The sequence below is a fragment of the Anomaloglossus baeobatrachus genome, chromosome 4 (genome assembly GCF_048569485.1).
Source record: "Anomaloglossus baeobatrachus isolate aAnoBae1 chromosome 4, aAnoBae1.hap1, whole genome shotgun sequence".
NCBI lineage: Eukaryota > Metazoa > Chordata > Amphibia > Anura > Aromobatidae > Anomaloglossus > Anomaloglossus baeobatrachus.
Window position 1 is genome coordinate 390,802,045 of NC_134356.1, and position 19,918 is coordinate 390,821,962.

The 19,918-nt window shown below is 46.8% G+C and overlaps 1 protein-coding gene across 2 annotated transcripts in view; it reads left to right on the forward strand.

Moving 5' to 3' along the window:
• Nucleotides 1–796: 796 nt before the first annotated feature.
• Nucleotides 797–19,918, forward strand: part of FRMD4A (FERM domain containing 4A) — a 720,232-nt gene continuing 701,110 nt past the window's right edge. For both annotated transcript variants that reach the window (XM_075345253.1, XM_075345255.1), the window contains exons 1-2: nucleotides 797–850; nucleotides 5,162–5,482. In XM_075345253.1, the coding sequence (XP_075201368.1) occupies nucleotides 5,450–5,482 (33 nt within the window). In that variant the 5' untranslated portion in view covers nucleotides 797–850; nucleotides 5,162–5,449. The remainder of the gene's footprint in view (nucleotides 851–5,161; nucleotides 5,483–19,918) is intronic.

The window sequence follows — 19,918 nt, forward strand, 5'->3', positions numbered from 1 at the left end:
TTGATGTGGCCACTGTATCACTTATGTGGCTAGTGTATCACTCATGTGGCTCTGATTTGACTATCGTATCATTGATGTGGCCATGTTATCACTAATGGGCTACTGGACCACTGATGTGGCCATGGAACTACTGATAAGGCCGCTGTATTACTGATGTGTCCATTGTATCACTGATGTGGCAACTGTATCACTGATGTAGCCACTGTATTACTGATGTGGCCACTATATTACTGATGTGGCTACTGTATCACTGATGTGGCACTGTATTACTGATGTGGCTACTGTATCACTGATGTGGCCACTGTATTACTGATGTGGCCACTGTGGCACTGATGTGGCAACTGTATCACTGATGTGGCCACTCTATTACTGATGTGGCCACTGTGTTACTGATGGTGGCTATGGGACGAGAGTTCTACAAATCGATTTGCTTTTTACTATTATTTTAACTTGCTGGCACATGGCAGCAGCATCCTCCATTTTCTGCCCTATCTTTCCCCATGTATCAGTTACAGACTTACTCCTATGATTTACTTGTCTGCATTGATTACCAATAATTCTCATCCATACCCTTTATGAACTGTTACCAGCAGGCAGTGATTGTTAGCTGGCACAGACAGAGTTAACAGACAGCAGTCCCGCTTCACTAGCTGCACACTACTGACTGCGGGGGGAGAGCCTGGATGGCGTTGTGTTACTATGACTACGGAGGGGCTTGCTCGCTGATTGGCTAGTCTGGCTGATGACGTGATCCCCTGTGCTCTGGCTGTCACTCTGCACGCATGCACTGTCTGTGGAGAGGCAGTCTGCTGCTCAGCATCACAGAGCGGGCCGGCTGCACGCTGCACAGGTAACAGCTGCTATCATATACTTCTCCAGGTACTGAACTGCCCCATCCTGCCTTATACTCCTGGCACTGTGCTGCCCTTATACTCCTGGCACTGTGCTGCCCTTATACTCCTGGCACTGTGCTGCCCTTATACTCCTGGCACTGTGCTGCCCTTATACTCCTGGCACTGTGCTGCCCTTATACTCCTGGCACTGTGCTGCCCTTATACTCCTGGCACTGTGCTGCCCTTATACTCCTGGCACTGTGCTGCCCTTATACTCCTGGCACTGTGCTGCCCTTATACACCTGGCACTGTGCTGCCCTTATACTCCTGGCACTGTGCTGCCCTTATACTCCTGGCACTGTGCTGCCCTTATACTCCTGGCACTGTGCTGCCCTTATACTCCTGGCACTGTGCTGCCCTTATACTCCTGGCACTGTGCTGCCCTTATACTCCTGGCACTGTGCTGCCCTTATACTCCTGGCACTGTGCTGCCCTTATACTCCTGGCACTGTGCTGCCCTTATACTCCTGGCACTGTGCTGCCCTTATACACCTGGCACTGTGCTGCCCTTATACTCCTGGCACTGTGCTGCCCTTATACTCCTGGCACTGTGCTGCCCTTATACTCCTGGCACTGTGCTGCCCTTATACTCCTGGCACTGTGCTGCCCTTATACTCCTGGCACTGTGCTGCCCTTATACTCCTGGCACTGTGCTGCCCTTATACTCCTGGCACTGTGCTGCCCTTATACTCCTGGCACTGTGCTGCCCTTATACTCCTGGCACTGTGCTGCCCTTATACACCTGGCACTGTGCTGCCCTTATACTCCTGGCACTGTGCTGCCCTTATACTCCTGGCACTGTGCTGCCCTTATACTCCTGGCACTGTGCTGCCCTTATACTCCTGGCACTGTGCTGCCCTTATACTCCTGGCACTGTGCTGCCCTTATACTCCTGGCACTGTGCTGCCCTTATACTCCTGGCACTGTGCTGCCCTTATACTCCTGGCACTGTGCTGCCCTTATACTCCTGGCACTGTGCTGCCCTTATACTCCTGGCACTGTGCTGCCCTTATACTCCTGGCACTGTGCTGCCCTTATACACCTGGCACTGTGCTGCCCTTATACTCCTGGCACTGTGCTGCCCTTATACTCCTGGCACTGTGCTGCCCTTATACTCCTGGCACTGTGCTGCCCTTATACTCCTGGCACTGTGCTGCCCTTATACTCCTGGCACTGTGCTGCCCTTATACTCCTGGCACTGTGCTGCCCTTATACACCTGGCACTGTGCTGCCCTTATACTCCTGGCACTGTGCTGCCCTTATACTCCTGGCACTGTGCTGCCCTTATACTCCTGGCACTGTGCTGCCCTTATACTCCTGGCACTGTGCTGCCCTTATACTCCTGGCACTGTGCTGCCCTTATACTCCTGGCACTGTGCTGCCCTTATACTCCTGGCACTGTGCTGCCCTTATACACCTGGCACTGTGCTGCCCTTATACTCCTGGCACTGTGCTGCCCTTATACTCCTGGCACTGTGCTGCCCTTATACTCCTGGCACTGTGCTGCCCTTATACTCCTGGCACTGTGCTGCCCTTATACTCCTGGCACTGTGCTGCCCTTATACTCCTGGCACTGTGCTGCCCTTATACTCCTGGCACTGTGCTGCCCTTATACACCTGGCACTGTGCTGCCCTTATACTCCTGGCACTGTGCTGCCCTTATACTCCTGGCACTGTGCTGCCCTTATACTCCTGGCACTGTGCTGCCCTTATACTCCTGGCACTGTGCTGCCCTTATACTCCTGGCACTGTGCTGCCCTTATACTCCTGGCACTGTGCTGCCCTTATACTCCTGGCACTGTGCTGCCCTTATACTCCTGGCACTGTGCTGCCCTTATACTCCTGGCACTGTGCTGCCCTTATACTCCTGGCACTGTGCTGCCCTTATACTCCTGGCACTGTGCTGCCCTTATACACCTGGCACTGTGCTGCCCTTATACTCCTGGCACTGTGCTGCCCTTATACTCCTGGCACTGTGCTGCCCTTATACTCCTGGCACTGTGCTGCCCTTATACTCCTGGCACTGTGCTGCCCTTATACTCCTGGCACTGTGCTGCCCTTATACTCCTGGCACTGTGCTGCCCTTATACTCCTGGCACTGTGCTGCCCTTATACACCTGGCACTGTGCTGCCCTTATACTCCTGGCACTGTGCTGCCCTTATACTCCTGGCACTGTGCTGCCCTTATACTCCTGGCACTGTGCTGCCCTTATACTCCTGGCACTGTGCTGCCCTTATACTCCTGGCACTGTACTGCCCTTATACACCTGGCACTGTGCTGCCCTTATACTCCTGGCACTGTACTGCCCTTATACACCTGGCACTGTGCTGCCCTTATACTCCTGGCACTGTACTGCCCTTATACACCTGGCACTGTGCTGCCCTTATACTCCTGGCACTGTGCTGCCCTTATACTCCTGGCACTGTACTGCCCTTATACTCCTGGCACTGTGCTGCCCTTATACTCCTGGCACTGTGCTGCCCTTATACTCCTGGCACTGTGCTGCCCTTATACTCCTGGCACTGTTCTGCTCTTATACTCCTGGCACTGTGCTGCCCTTATACTCCTGGCACTGTGCTGCCCTTATACTCCTGGCACTGTGCTGCCCTTATACTCCTGGCACTGTGCTGCCCTTATACTCCTGGCACTGTGCTGCCCTTATACACCTGGCACTGTGCTGCCCTTATACTCCTGGCACTGTGCTACTCTTATACTCCTGGCACTGTGCTGCCCTTATAGTCCTGGCACTGTGCTGCCCTTATACTCCTGGCACTGTGCTGCCCTTATACTCCTGGCACTGTGCTGCCCTTATACTCCTGGCACTGTGCTGCCCTTATACTCCAGGCACTGTGCTGCCCTTATACTCCTGGCACTGTGCTGCCCTTATAGTCCTGGCACTGTGCTGCCCTTATACTCCTGGCACTGTGCTGCCCTTATACTCCTGGCACTGTGCTGCCCTTATTCTCCTGGCACTGTGCTGCCCTTATACTCCTGGCACTGTGCTGCCCTTATAGTCCTGGCACTGTGCTGCCCTTATACTCCTGGCACTGTGCTGCCCTTATACTCCTGGCACTGTGCTGCCCTTATACTCCTGGCACTGTGCTGCTCTTATACTCCTGGCACTGTGCTGCCCTTATACTCCTGGCACTGTGCTGCCCTTATACTCCTGGCACTGTGCTGCCCTTATACTCCTGGCACTGTGCTGCCCTTATACTCCTGGCACTGTGCTGCCCCTATACTCCTGGCACTGTGCTGCCCTTATACTCCTGGCACTGTGCTGCCCTTATACACCTGGCACTGTGCTGCCCTTATACTCCTGGCACTGTGCTGCTCTTATACTCCTGGCACTGTGCTGCCCTTATACTCCTGGCACTGTGCTGCCCTTATACACCTGGCACTGTGCTGCCCTTATACTCCTGGCACTGTGCTGCCCTTATACTCCTGGCACTGTGCTGCCCCTATACTCCTGGCACTGTGCTGCCCTTATACTCCTGGCACTGTGCTGCCCTTATACTCCTGGCACTGTGCTGCCCTTATACTCCTGGCACTGTGCTGCCCTTATACTCCTGGCACTGTGCTGCCCTTATACTCCTGGCACTGTGCTGCCCTTATAGTCCTGGCACTGTGCTGCCCTTATACTCCTGGCACTGTGCTGCCCTTATACTCCTGACACTGTGCTGCCCTTATTCTCCTGGCACTGTGCTGCCCTTATACTCCTGGCACTGTGCTGCCCTTATAGTCCTGGCACTGTGCTGCCCTTATACTCCTGGCACTGTGCTGCCCTTATACTCCTGGCACTGTGCTGCCTTATACTCCTGGCACTGTGCTGCCCTTATACTCCTGGCACTGTGCTGCCCTTATACTCCTGGCACTGTGCTGCCCTTATACTCCTGGCACTGTGCTGCCCTTATACTCCTGGCACTGTGCTGCCTTATACTCCTGGCACTGTGCTGCCCTTATACTCCTGGCACTGTGCTGCCCTTATACTCCTGGCACTGTGCTGCCCTTATACTCCTGGCACTGTGCTGCCCTTATACTCCTGGCACTGTGCTGCCCGTCATCTTGCCTTATATTATGTACGCGGTTGGCACTGGCATTCTGCTTATCATACTGATTGTCTGCTTCAGCTTTTTCATGACATTTATTTACAAACAATTGTTTATTGATATTGTGGTCGGTGCGGTCATATGACCCTATTGTATTGTGTGATGACCGGCTCTGTAACGTTCTTACTCCGGTACTATCTTTACCTATATCTTTCTTTTAGGTGCCTTTTGAGGAATGTCCGGGAGGTCTGAAACATCAGACACTTGGGGGCTGTAACTTTCCAATGGGCTAGCCTGTGAAAGAAGCTAGTCATCCTTTGGAGCCCTCCCCACAATCGTGTTCCCACTGTGATATGATATCGTAATACACAATCACGATATTGAATTGCATCGATCTGGAGTGCCGTGGAATAGTTTGGTGTTATCTGGGGCAGGGGGCTGCTATGTGCCCACCTGGGATCATTCACTAAGGACCAGGGGAATAGCCGTGGTATGAGGATTGGAGCACAATGGAAGGACTACTGTCTCCCATGAGAGCCAAGGTGAGGTCCGTGCTTGTATCGTGTGGTTGTATCAGTGTCCTTGGGGCTGTGACCTGTGTCCTCAGCCTTGTGCTGCGGCTGAGAGCTGCCACTCTGGGGGTCTCACCCTAAGCCCCCCACTGCCCTTCTGTAAAGTAATCCATACAAAGTGCCTGCTCAGTGCTCCATAGGGATTCACTGCAGCGACCTGATCATGTCCTGCCTCATTGTCCTTTACCCCAACCTCCCGCCCGGTATATTGATATGTATTGTGTACCCCGGACACATACACCACGCTTCTCTACATCTGACTGCTTTTTGGAATGATTTCACCCCTGTGCTTTGATTTGCAATCAGTTTATACACAGAATTTGTGTTATATTATGTGGATGTGGTACCAGAAGTGTAATAATGACCATTATCAGTCAGCACGTCCAGTCCAATCGGGTTATTATTGTTACAGGGCAAACGGTTCTGGGCTCCGCCGGTGGAGCTGCACTGGTCTAGCTGTGTTCTTATACTGGGCTCCGCCGGTGGGGCTGTACTGGTCTAGCTGTGTTCTTATACTGGGCTCCGCCGGTGGGGCTGTACTGGTCTAGCTGTGTTCTTATACTGGGCTCCGCCGGTGGGGCTGTACTGGTCTAGCTGTGTTCTTATACTGGGCTCCGCCGGTGGGGCTGTACTGGTCTAGCTGTGTTCTTATACTGGGCTCCGCCGGTGGATCTGTACTGGTCTAGCTGTGTTCTTATACTGGGCTCCGCCGGTGGGGCTGTACTGGTCTAGCTGTGTTCTTATACTGGGCTCCGCCGGTGGATCTGTACTGGTCTAGCTGTGTTCTTAGACTGGGCTCTTTTTGTCTATACTTCTTGTTAGTTCAGCAGAGAATGGAGCTTGATTGCTCTGTAATCACCAGGACTGTATATGGCATGTGTTATACAGCTGCATATTATCAATGCATATTTCAGGAATTAATGGAATTCGACTTTGGGATCAAAGTTTTTCTGTGAAATGTGCAGTTTAGACCTACATATACTGGCGGATATGGAAATATATTTTTTATATATGGGTTTACAAGGGTGTTGTTATTTTGTGCTTTGCTAGAAACCATATACAGTATTGTAATCTATCTGCTGGACAGCTCCAATTTCACTGTCAGTCTTAAGGACAAAGTAGGCAGGGGATGCTTTATTCTTTTATATCTTGAACAATCTCCTTAAAGGTAAAACCTATCATGATCCAATTGAAATGTTTTTGTGAGCCCCTCAATAGGAACTTTCACAGGCGTCTTGGCCTTTGACCAGCCTTTGTATACTATGTAACTATGTATACTATGTATCATATTCTATCCAGATGGTACCCTATTCTTCAGATTAGAACCCATTAATAATTAGCTGGTCGTAAGCTGATGGTCAGTTATGATCACTAAGGGAAGTGGCAGTCATCTGTGCGAAGTCCATAAGAGCTGAGCATAATATATAGAATATAAGGATTATCATGCCTCACTGCTCATCAGGTACAGTAGTCATGAGTATAGGTAGAAGCTTTTATTGATAAGTGGTCAACTCATGTCAGGTTGTGAACAGTTCTGACAATGGAGGTTGGATATGATCCCGAAATGCATTGACCAATTAACAATAGGAGCGTCTACCAATACTCAAGGTTATTATACCTGACGAGATGCTCGGCACCAAAATCCCTATATAATACACATCTTTTACAGCAGATAGGACAAGCTTCCATTATGAGGGATGCCAGCAGCAGCTCTGGTCTATATCATTGATTCACATTCAGGTGTTGTGTCCTTTACACATCCCAACAAGCTGAGCAGCCTAATATTGGGGGATGCACAGGGATTTCCTTCATCTAAATAGTGGTGTGCTATGATGTGCTGCCTTTTGTCCCTAAAGCGGGCTTTACACGCTACGACATCGCTAATGCGGAGTCGTTGGGGTCACGGAATTCGTGACGCACATCCGGCCGCATTAGCGATGCCATTGCGTGTGACACCGATAAGCGATTTTGCATCGTTGCAAAAACGTGCAAAATCGCTAATCGGCGACATGGGGGTCCATTCTCAAATCTCGTTACTGCAGCAGTAACGAGGTTGTTCCTCATTCCTGCGGCAGCACACATCGCTGCGTGTGAGCGCCGCAGGAACGAGGAAGCTCCCCTTACCTGCCTCCCGGCCGCTATGCGGAAGGAAGGAGGTGGGCGGGATGTTTACGTCCGGCTCATCTCCGCCCCTCCGCTTCTATTAGTCGCCTGCCGTGTGACGTCGCTGTGACACCCCACGACCCGCCCCCTTAGGAAGGAGGCGGGTCGCCGGCCAGAGCGACGTCGCAGGGCAGGTAAGTGCGTGTGAAGCTGCCGTAGCGATAATGTTCGCTATGGCAGCTATCACAAGATATCACATGTGCGACGCGCTCGGCATCGCTAGCATCGGCTAGCGATGTCGCAACGTGCAAAGTACCCCTTAAGGGCAATTGCCAAAATACTTTCCCACTTTAGTCACAAGCAGGTCATATTCACAAGAAATGGGTAAAGAGAACTGATGTCCTTCACTTTAGTGATGATTGAGATATGCAGCAAGGGAATGTCATTATTCTGGCTCTGCGTTCACATACAATCCTCCTGTGTTGTTCTTGGTATCTGAGCTGTACATGGATAATATGTAGGATTCATTGTGGTTTCCCATTTTGTTCATAATGTGTGTGATTTCCAGATTACTTGTCCAGGAAAAAATAAAATCAAGGTGGCACCCCTGTCCCAGATGTGCTGTGATCGGTCTTTTTCCTCCTCTATCACATGTTCTTCCTTATGTTTCATCTTCATTGGTGACTGTGCAGATCTCAGACCCCAGCACAGCATTTTTCCTGTGTACTTAAGGAGTGTTTAGCAAATGCTGCTGTCTTTATATTTGGATCATCCCATGGGATCCATCATTTTTTATGGACATTGACTAAAAACGTTTGAAAAGTTTGCTGCTAAAATTGCTAAAGGTGTTGATTCCAATAGAAGTATAACAAAGAAGCCACTCTAAACATCGGGGTTTGATAAAAATACATGTGCACAATAGCAAAATATATGTGTGAAATAGTAATAGTGTGGCAGAACATTAAAGGGGTTGTCCACTTCCTTTGCATTGATGGCCTATCCTTAGGATATGTCATCAATGTCTGATCGTCTGGAGTCTGACCCCCAGCACTTCAGCCAATCAGCACATCCCGACTCTGGCAGCGGCAGTAAGAAGCCAAAAGTGCTCAGTTTCGGAGCTGCCCCTTCAACTGATGGCAGCTATGATTGGATATGGCACATCCGCCTTCCATTCAAATCAATAGCAGGCAGATGTGCAGTACAGTTGACGGGGCATCTCCGGAACTGAGCATTTCTAGCTGCCTACTGTCGGCGCCGAGATCAGCTGACTGGCCGAGGGTACAGAGTGTCGGACCGGGGCCAATCAGACATGGTGACCTATCCTAAGGATAGGCCATCAATGTAAAAGTAAAAGTAGTGGCCAACCTCTAACTATTGAGCCACATTCATCTAACATACTGTACATTAGATCCGTTTGCAGCAGCACGTAGAACAAGCTATGCTATAACAACGGATACAGTAAACAAAAAATATTTTGTTTTATGATGGGATTCTGTTGGTAAAATATTCTGCATATCGCACCTTTACATCATATGTATATACCATATATACCATACGTATATACCATATGTATATATGTATATATATACCATATTTATATATGTATATGTGTATATACCATATGTATATACCATATATATCACTTCCATGGAACATACCAATGGTATGCGATCACAGCCTAAGCTGACCACAGACCATAGTACAATCTCATATAGGTTCTCAGAATTCCTCTTGGTTTCATAAAATGTTTTCAATATTTAAAAACCAGTGTTGTAACCCCAACATTGGAGGGGTGGGGGGGTCAAATAGATTTGACCCCTCTGATATGTCTTATTGGCTATCATTGGAATCTTACCAATAACCAAGGGTGGTGGGCCGGGCAGCCATCCAGAACTTCCTGGACAGCCCATAAAATCAGAGGACTTTGTAGGAGATTGATATTGCTTATAATATTTTTTGCTTGGTTTCAATTTATCCATATTTAATGTGGATTGGCTGTGATTTTTGAATATGTCTAGTAAATAAAAAATTCATGACCACCCTGCAATGTTAGTACTACATTGTCATAAAAATAGTCATTACAAGTATAAATAAATGAAAGCCTTTGTCACTAGGCATACAGAATTGATCTAGTTGTGATGGCAGCGGTGGGCTCTGACACAATACAGATACGTTCTGTGTGATGGCTGCATTGTGTTTGTCAGTATATAATATCATGTCACTTATCATTTACCTCCGAGCTATTCCATTGTGTTGTAGATCGCGGGTGCGTTACGTGGTAATAGGCTAGGATTATTTAGGTGGTTTGCATTTTCAGACTAGTAATTATAGCTCCGGCAGCTTAGGAAGCCTCCTCGGTGGGCCATGTGTTTGAAAGAGCACTACTCAGTAATTTCAGCCATGAAACGACCGAGGGTTTTTACTGCTAAATGCTAACGCAACTCATTACCGAGCCACGGTTAGACACCAACTTCACTCTCACCAGCCATAAATTCAGCCTCAATGGTAATTACCTCCTTTTATCTCATATGCTCCACTCTACTGAGTAAAAACACGCTATATTTCTATTATGTTGGCTGTACCTACAAGACACAAGAATGATTGGGAGTCTTTCTGTTTGAAGATTGACTACATTGTATAGTGCCAAAGACAAACGGCGTCTTCAAATATATGAAAATATCCAGAACTGTACATAATGTAGCAAGCATGTTGTGTTCCATAATGTGGCTATTTGTAAACAATTATGGATACAATGACTATCCTTCAGTTCTCCTATATTTCCTCCTTTGCTTGTCACTATACCATCGCTCTTGTGTTCTCTTTTGAAGTATCTAATTATATTTTCCTACTTAATGTGCCATTTGTAGCTGACTGCCTTTCATATTTCACTCAAATCCCCTTAGCATTGCCAGCAGGATTTTAGGATGTCAGAGGAATTCTAGCAATCTAGACCCCCCTAACCTAACACTGCCGATACAGAAGGGGGTGCACTTTATAATCCACACGTGCTTTATTGGCTTCAGGGAAATCATTGATTTTGCTGTTTTCTAGGAATGTGTTTTCAGGTCTCCAAATAGAGTTAGCTGATAAAAGGGAATCTTATCTGGGATGAAATCATTGCTAAATCAGTTATATTGTCACATCATTATTTAAATGTTTCGGAATTAATGTATGTATACAGTAGATATGTGTATACAACAATATGAATGTAAGGACTGGATGCATAATAATATGCATTGAAATGAATTGGAGCTTTGCCGGAAATTAGCATTACTCCTCTTAATTGTCAAGGTCTATAGACCTTCTAAAGTAATATTTTAATGGGAAAATGAAATCAGTGATGTTAGCCAAGTTTATTCCTCCCTTGATGATTAAGATGAGTGATTTTACTATCAGAGTGGGTAGTGAAGCAGGAGGAATTGAAAGTATTCTGTTTCAAGAATTGCAACGTTGCTTTCCTTAGTTGATGACTTCTCGTGGATCATCATTTATATCCTATTTGCTTTGCATATATTCATAGCATAAATCCATTTGCCTCATACATCTGTTTTTTTCATGACTATTTATGCTATTTGCTTTATACAACATAAAAAAAAACAACCGTATCAATTAAAAAATATATTTACTAATTTAAGGAGCACAGGTTAGATATTTTCTATCAACAGTGCTGAAATCTAGTACTAGGTAAATGAGTTATAAAGGTCGGTTGTGTGTGGTTTTGCAATACACCCTTATTCATTTCCATGCTGCTGAGCTGCAATACCAAACACGACCTGTGGACTCGTGTGGCGCTGTAACCAGACATATTTTTCACCAATCAATGCTTAGTCAATGGAATCTGCAGTCAAAATATTACACTGTGTTATGCCACACGTAGAGCTCAATAGCATGGTACATGACACATTGATTCTCTATTGTTATTTGAATTGTTTTAAATTTTAGTGTTTCTTAATCAGCAGGACAATGCTATAACAATATTACCATTATGCTATCATTCAAACCAAATGTTAAAAGGGGTGGGCTGATGCCTTTATCTTTAAAGAGATGGTTCACTACTCTGCAATACACTGATAGGGAAGGCTTTTTTCAAATACCTAGTTCACCCAATTTTGCCTCCGAGTGGTGCTATTGCGGTCCACTCATCCCCATGAAGTGACCCCCGTACTCCGTGACCTCTGAGATACGGCAATGTCATGTCAACTTCCAGTTGACCTGACATCACCTAGGCCGGCCCCAGTCTTCCTGAGTGACTGGGCTGAGGGCGGAGTTTCACCGCTCATCACAGCCAAACATTGCTCCAGCTTGCAGTGCTCTGCAGTGAAGGAGAGCACTCGAGATGCTGGGCTTGGACGTTGAACTGTGATGAGCAGTGAAATTCCGTCCACAGCCGAGTCACTCAGGAAGACTGGGTCTGGCCTAGGTGATGTCAGGTCAACTGGAAGTTGACATGACATTGCCGTATCTCAGAGGTCACGGAGTCCGGGGCTTACTTCATGGGGATGAGTGGACCGTAATAGCGCCATTCGGAGGCAGAATTGGGTGAACTAGGTATTTGAAAAAAGCCTTCCCTATCAGTTTTACAGGGATGTGGCCACTCTTGCAGAGTAGTGAACCACCTCTTTAAGACCTAACCATATCTGGGGTTTTTTTACTGTCTTTGCCATTTCATTTGAGAGAAGTTCCTAATGGGATGGTCCTGCAGCCATTTTGATAAAGCTTCTATAACCCGCCCAGGAACACCACATCATCAGGGGTGGCGCTACTGTCACCACAACTTTGTCACTGCTGTCCCCTGATGATGTCCTGTTTCAAAGGGAGGATGAAGAAGTTACCCCAACTTCAGTAGCTGTGGCCACACTTTATTTGTGGCTGCCACCCTGACCCACATTTTCAGTGGCCAGTGTCCCAGTCCCTGCTATCACCACCGTCTCTTTCACTGAAATGAGACATCTTTAGGGCATGGTAATAGAAATAGGGTGAGTGAGAGCAACGTGGCCCTCAGCTTCTATTACCACCCACAATTGAATTGTCTTTAGGTAGTGGTGATAAAAGCAGGATGGGTGACACCAGAGCCACCCCCTGGTAACTATGCATGAGGACAGCGATAGGAGCTGTGGGTCAGATAAGGTCTCACTCCCTCTGCTTCTATCACTGCCCCTTGATGATGTCTCATTTCAGGGAAAAGAATAAAAGGTTTGGTACACTGTTAGCCAGTTGAAAAAAGATTTTTCTCAGTCGGAGAAACAAAATAATAATCTTGTATTTATGATACCTTTTAATGGCTAACAAAAGTAAAATAAGTGATATTACAAAGCAAGCTTTCTAGACTGCTCTTGTTTCATTGTCTTGAAAGCTTGTTTTGTAATATCACTTATTTTATGTTTGTTAGCAATTTAAAGATATCATAAATGCAAGATTATTATTTTTGTTTCTTCCACTGATGGCAATCATTTTCAGGGAAGTGACAGCAGTAATAGAAGCAGGGACTGTGGTGGCAGCCACTGAAGATGGCGGGCAGCAGGCACAGATGAGGTGTGGTGGTGGCCACAGCAGCTGCAGTCACTTCTCCATGACACCTCTGAAATCAGAGATCATTCGGGGGGCAGTGATAAAGCTCTGGTAAATGACCGCAGTGCTTCCCCCTGATGTTGTCCTGTTTCAGGGGGGGTGATAGCAGCTGCTGGAAAGTGACAGCAGTAACTGAAGATGTGGGCAGTGGGCACAGATGAGGTGTGGTGGTGTCCACTGCAGCTGCAGTCACTTCTCCATCACACCCCTGAAACCGGAGATCATCAGGGGCGGCAGTGACAAAGCTGGGGTAAATGACTGCAGTGCTGCCCCCTGATGATGTCCTGTTTCAGGAGGTGATAGAAGCTGCTGGGAAGAGACTGCATGGCCACTCGCCTGTGATGTCCTGTTTCAGGAGGTGGTAGAAGCTTCTAGGCAGTGACATTAGGGCCAGCCTCCTATGATGTCCTGTTTGAGATTTCACCCTCAAATGATATGTCACAGGAAGTAAAGAACAAAAAAAAGCTATATAGGGGTAATGGAAAGATATTTATAAAGGGCATTATAGTATGGGACCATCCCTTTAAAGGGGGTTTTACATGCTGCGATATTGCTAACGATTTATCGTCGGGGTCACGGTGTTTGTGACACACATCCGGCGTCGTTAGCGACATTGCAGCGTGTAACACATACGAGGGACCTACAATGATCGCAAAAGTGGTAAAAAGCGTTGGTTTTGGAGAGGTCCTCCAAACACCAAATATTGTTGTCTAGTGAGTAACGAGGTTGTTTATCGTTCCTGCGGCAGCACACATCGTTGTGTGTGACACCGCAGAAGCGACGAACATCTCCTTACCTGCCTCCACAGGCAATGCGGAAGGAAGGAGGTGGGCGTGATGTTACGTCCCGCTCATCTCCGCCCCTCCGCTTCTATTGGACGGCTGCCGTGTGACGTCGCTGTGACGCGACACGACCTACCCCCTTAGAAAGGAGGTGGATCGCCGGCCAGAACGACGTCGCAAGGTAGGTAAGTCTGTGTGACGGGTGTTAGCGATGCTGCGCGCCACGGGCAACGATTTGCCCGTGATGCACAACCGACGGGTGCGGGTACGCTTGCTAGTGATATCGGTACCGATATCGCAGCGTGTAAAGCCCCCTTGAGACATGGCCTGAATAATTTTTCTGCTGGAGAGAAAAGATAGCAACATGCAGGAGTGTAACTAAAATGGCTACAGACGTTGTATTCACATCTGACCTTGAGTCATGAAGGATGTAGATAGATAATAGATCAATCGATCGGGTCTGTTTCAAACATTTTGGTGGTTGGATACAGCATTTTTGTGCCTAAAGTACATGTTTATTCAGTAGGATCATTTGTCCCCCTACATGTAAGCTGACAATTCATGAACAAATTTCCATTGGTTTCATATTTCTAAGCCTTTAATCAATGCTGTAAAGTATATAATGATGTCCTAACATTCCTCTTATTGTTCCGTGGTGTGTTTTCACTTATATTGTGTTGTGTTGCTATGTTCACTCATGTTCACTTCCATTTGTGTTGTGTTGGTTAGCTCAGATCTCTATGACATACCACTATTATTGTGTTCAAAGACGTAAGCACATGTGAATACAAAAGCATTATTACAACAATGATATTCAATGAAATTGCCACAGCTTGTGAATCCTGAAACCTTGCCCCTTTATAATGGAATAAAAATATTTTTTAGAGGGACGTTCAGCTAAAGGTTAAAGGGGTGGAAATTTAATTTAAATCCCTATCTTTTTGATGCTATACGGTAACCTAAGCTATTTTCTAATATAGTTGTATTAAATATTCCCTATCATTCCCTAACTACACTATTTAAATGAAATTAAAGGGTTTTTTTTCCATTTTTTGCCTGATGATGATTTGTTTGAGAATATCAGTGCATGCTGGGATACTTAACAAAGTGTCATCAGGGGGCGGAGTCTCTGGCAGTGATCACAGCCTCTGTCCCGTCCCTGAAATGAAACGTCATCATGACGCTCTTTTCAGGGGTTGGTCTGTGCCTCTGTGTCCCTCCCTGCTCTGACCCAGCTGTCCCTCCCTGCTCTGTGTGATCTGCGATCTGCACCATGCACAACACTCGCTTTGTTATCAGCTCAGATCTGTAATAATATGCTGGTAACAGAGCAGTGTCTATATTCAACATGCAGGAAACTAGCGCCGCCCCCGCTTCTGCTGTCACTGGTCTCCTGCATTCCGGGTATAGACACTGCTCTGTTACAGGCTGATTATTACAGATCTGACCTGATAACAGAGTGAGCACAGTGCACAGCGCTGGGAAGGACCGAGCAGGGACAGCTGTCACAGAGCAGGGAGGGACACAGAGGGACAGACCAACCTCTGGAAAGAGCACCATGATGACTCTTTGTTTGAGGGAGGGGACAGAGGCTGTGATCACTGCCACAAACTCTGCCCCCTGATGACACTTGGTTTGAGTATCCCAGCATGCACTAGGATTCTCAAACAAATCATCATCAGACAGGAAATAGGATAAGAAGTAGAATAATAGTTAGACAGTGCAGATAAGGAACAGCAGGGAATTTCTAATACAAATATATTGGAAAGTAGGTTAGATTATAGCATCAATTAAATAGGGATTTAAATATTTCCTTTTAACTTCCGAACACCCCTTTAATCCCTCCATAATTAATAGTTTTGGCAAGTACTGTGAAAATAAAACAGTATTTTCCTAAATTAGGGGTTCCCTTCAAGCAGATGCTATCACAGTTTGGAGGGCACAGTCCTGATCTTTTTCTAACAGCAGATATAGGACCATTTATGCATACTGTATCATTTACTAATATTTGCAACATAAAATCTTTTTAAAATGTCGAACAGTGGTTATTTCTACAGAATATGCATGGGTCACTGTAAGCCTCATCCATATGTATCTGTTCGTTGCAAAAAATGTCTGCAACACTTCTATAACAATCAGGCAAAAAATCAAAGATAGTTCCAGGCAGGGGCAGCTATATCTTTGGTGTAGTCTGTTCAGCCACACAGGGGTCCAAGTAGTAAAGTGGGCACCTCTTCCGCCAAAGCAGCAACCAGCTTCTCTCGTAAATAGAACTATTGTACTGCAAAGGGCCCATATACTGTTCTTACACAGGGTCCATTTTCTATCTTTGTCTGCCACTGGTTCCAGGGATGAGCATCTTCCAACAGTCACATAAAATGATTGCTCTATGCCACATTTCAGCTGATGAGTTTATGTTATAGGTGAAATAATATATTTTATTAAATGAAAACCGTCAGGACAATTTTACTTTTGAAGCTAGTGATATGGCTTAAAAGGAATCTGTCACCAAGGTTTTTGCTACCTCACCTGACAGCAGCATAATGTAGGAAAATAGATTCTGATTCCAACGATCACTGAAGGGGGCTTTACACGCTGCGACATCGCTAATGCGGAGTCGTTGGGGTCACGGAATTTGTGACGCACATCCGGCCGCATTAGCGATGCCGTTGCGTGTGACACCGATAAGCGATTTTGCATCGTTGAAAAAACGTGCAAAATCGCTAATCGGCGACATGGGGGTCCATTCTTAAAAATCGTTACTGCAGCAGTAACGAAGTTGTTCCTCGTTCCTGCGGCAGCACACATCGCTGCGTGTGACGCCGCAGGAACGAGGAAGCTCCCCTTACCTGCCTCCCGGCTGCTATGCAGAAGGAAGGAGTTGGGCGGGATGTTACGTCCCGCTCATCTCCGCCCCTCCGCTGCTATTGGGCGGCGGTTCAGTGATGCTTCAGTGACGTCGCTGTGATGCCGCATGGACCGCCCCCTTAGAAAGGAGGCGGTTTGCCGGTCACAGCGACGTCGCCGGACAGGTAAGTATGTGTGACGGGTCTGGGCGATGTTGTGCGGCACGGGCAGCGATTTGCCCGTGTCGCGCAATAGATGGGGGCGGGTACCCACACTAGCGATATCGGGACCGATATCGCAGTGTGTAAAGTAGCCTTTAGTTTACTGGGTGCAGCAGTTCTGACACAATCAGAGTTCTTAGTTGTAGCATGTAGCAGAGCTCAGAAAGCTAACCCCGCCCACACCACAGCTCTCTGTACATTGTTTTTTGACAGTGACCTGCTTATCAGAGGAGGGGCGGAGTCAGACAACTGCTAAGAAGCCCTGTAGTTCTGTCAGTGGTAATCACCTGGTGATAAAACCTACATTGCAAGTAAACAACAGCACACAGCCTAATAAGTGACACATCACTGAATTTAGTGTTTTAACCACTACCTCATGCTATCTTCAGATTAGATAGAAAAAACCTGCTGACAGATAATACATATTTTGCGGTAATCTGATATGCCAACACTGATAAATTAACCAAAAAGTGCATTTTGGGCATGTCAATAGGTGCATTATCACACCCCAATACACAAGGTCAATAGATGGATTGACACAGGCTAATTTTGTGACTTCAAAGCTGGATTTTTTAGTCCTAGAACATGGAATTACTACAGATCAGCTATCTTTTTATTGTTGTTCTAGTTTTTCTTATATTGCTCCATTAATTTTAGTAGTAAAATCATCCTGTCAGATTTAATCTAATGCATATGTAAACCTATAGTGAATAGGGGAATAATAAGCAAAAAAAAAAGTAGTTCAGGGAAACCAGAAGTAATATATTTGGTAAACAGGTAAAGTCTTGTAAAATCTAGAAACAGGTAAGTCTAAAACAGGTAAAAATCTAGCAAAATCTAGAATACAAAGATATGGGCAGCACAGAAGCGTAAATATAAGTCAGTGAACAGATCAATGGCGCTTTCTACTACTTTGACCAAATGTGGGGCCTGACGTGTAAGGGGTACTTCTGCAACATCGCTAGCCGATGCTTGCGATGCTGAGCGCGATAGTCCTCGCCCCCGTTGCACATGCGATATCTCGTGATAGCTGCCGTAGCGAACATTATCGCTACGGCAGCTTCACACGCACTTACCTGCCCTGCGACGTCGCTCTGGCCGGCGACCCGCCTCCATCCTAAGGGGGCGGGTTGTGCGGCGTCACAGCGACGTCACACAGCAGGCGGCCAATAGAAGCGGAGGGGCGGAGATGAGCGGGATGTAAACATTCCGCCCACCTCCTTCCTTCCGCATTGCCGGTGGACGGCGGGCGCAGGTAAGGAGATATCTGTCGGTCCTGCGGCTTCACACACAGCGATGTTTGAAGCTGCAGGAACGACAAACAACATCGTATCTGCGGACGCACCGACATTATGAAAATGAACGACGTGACACAGATCAGCGATTTTTGACTGTTTCACGCTCGTTCATCTTCTCTCCCAGGCTTTACACGTTGCGACGTCGTTACCGGCGCCGGATGTGCGTCACTTTCGATTTGACCCCGACGATATCGCAGTAGCGATGTCGCAACGTGCAAAGTACCCCTAAGAAAGTCGCTGTCTAATGGTAATTCAGTCTCTGAGGCTTCACCTTATTTGTAGGTCAGACCACAAAAGAAGAGTTGGGTATAAGATAAATGTGTGTAACAGCTTGGCCTGACACTGCGGCTCCCTGGGATATCTCCAAATAAGATGTAAAAAATGAATTACCATGGTAACCTTGCAACATGCACTGCCTAAATATTTAGGTTGCTACATTCAGGATGAGAAAATCAAGCAGGAGAAAGCTACATTCACAATGAGAACTGGAGAAGCACAAAAACACGCAAAGAACTGGCTGCCATAACCAATTTAGATGAATTCACAAAAGACTATAAAGTAAAAAAGTGCTTTGTCACGCACTGGGGAGTGACGGCATTCGAGAGAAGAAATCTATGCACAATGATCAGATTTATGGGGAGACAAGCTATACCGCCATATTACTGCTGCCATATAAAAATGTTCTGCCTGCTTCCCTTTATCATTTCTAAACAAATGTCATTGGAATTCAAAAGCCGGATAATAGCGCTGTCCCATGAATGAGGAAAATGCAGGATTTTGTGTTCCAATTAAAAGTACACAGTTTATTTTAAGCCTCTTTCACACGTCCGTGTCTCCGGTACGTGTTTGGTCCGTTTCCTCACGTATCGGAGATACGGGCACACGTAGACCCATTAAAATCAATGGGTCTGCGCTCACGTGCGTGTTCTGCCATGGACGTGTGTACGTGTGGAGCATACGTGTGCCTGTGTGCTGCACACGTAGACATGTCCATTTTTCTCCAGCATCACGGGTGTCACACGGAACGCAAACGGACCACACGAATGTGTTCCGTGTGACACGCACCGGAGAAAACACACGTGTCTGAGAAAATAATAAAAAATCTTTACTCACCTTCTCCTGCCCTCCTGTCTCTGCCGCTGCTGTCACTTGCTTCCGACCCCCGCTCATTATGCTCATTGAATATTCACTTCACTGCGGCCGGAAGCAGCAGCAGCGGGGAGTCGGCAGGAGCGGAGACCGAAGATCAGAACCACAGACAGCGACACCAGGGACAGGTGAGCAGAAAGTTCCCGTTCTCCGTGTGTTATCACGGATAACACACGGAGAACACACGTGTGCCATAAACACGGCTCACGGAGGGCAAAACACACCTTTGACACGTCCGTGAAAAACGTGCTTGGTTTTTCACAGACGTGTGAAAGAGGCCATAAAAGATTTTCAAATACAATGCGTTTCGTCTTGTGCTAAGTTTTCCTCAGGTATACATCATGCATTCAAATCACACAGGTCCTGCAAGTGAAATAATGAATTGATTGTATAATACTTATGCTAATTCTAACAGGGGAGGGGATAAGTATGAATACC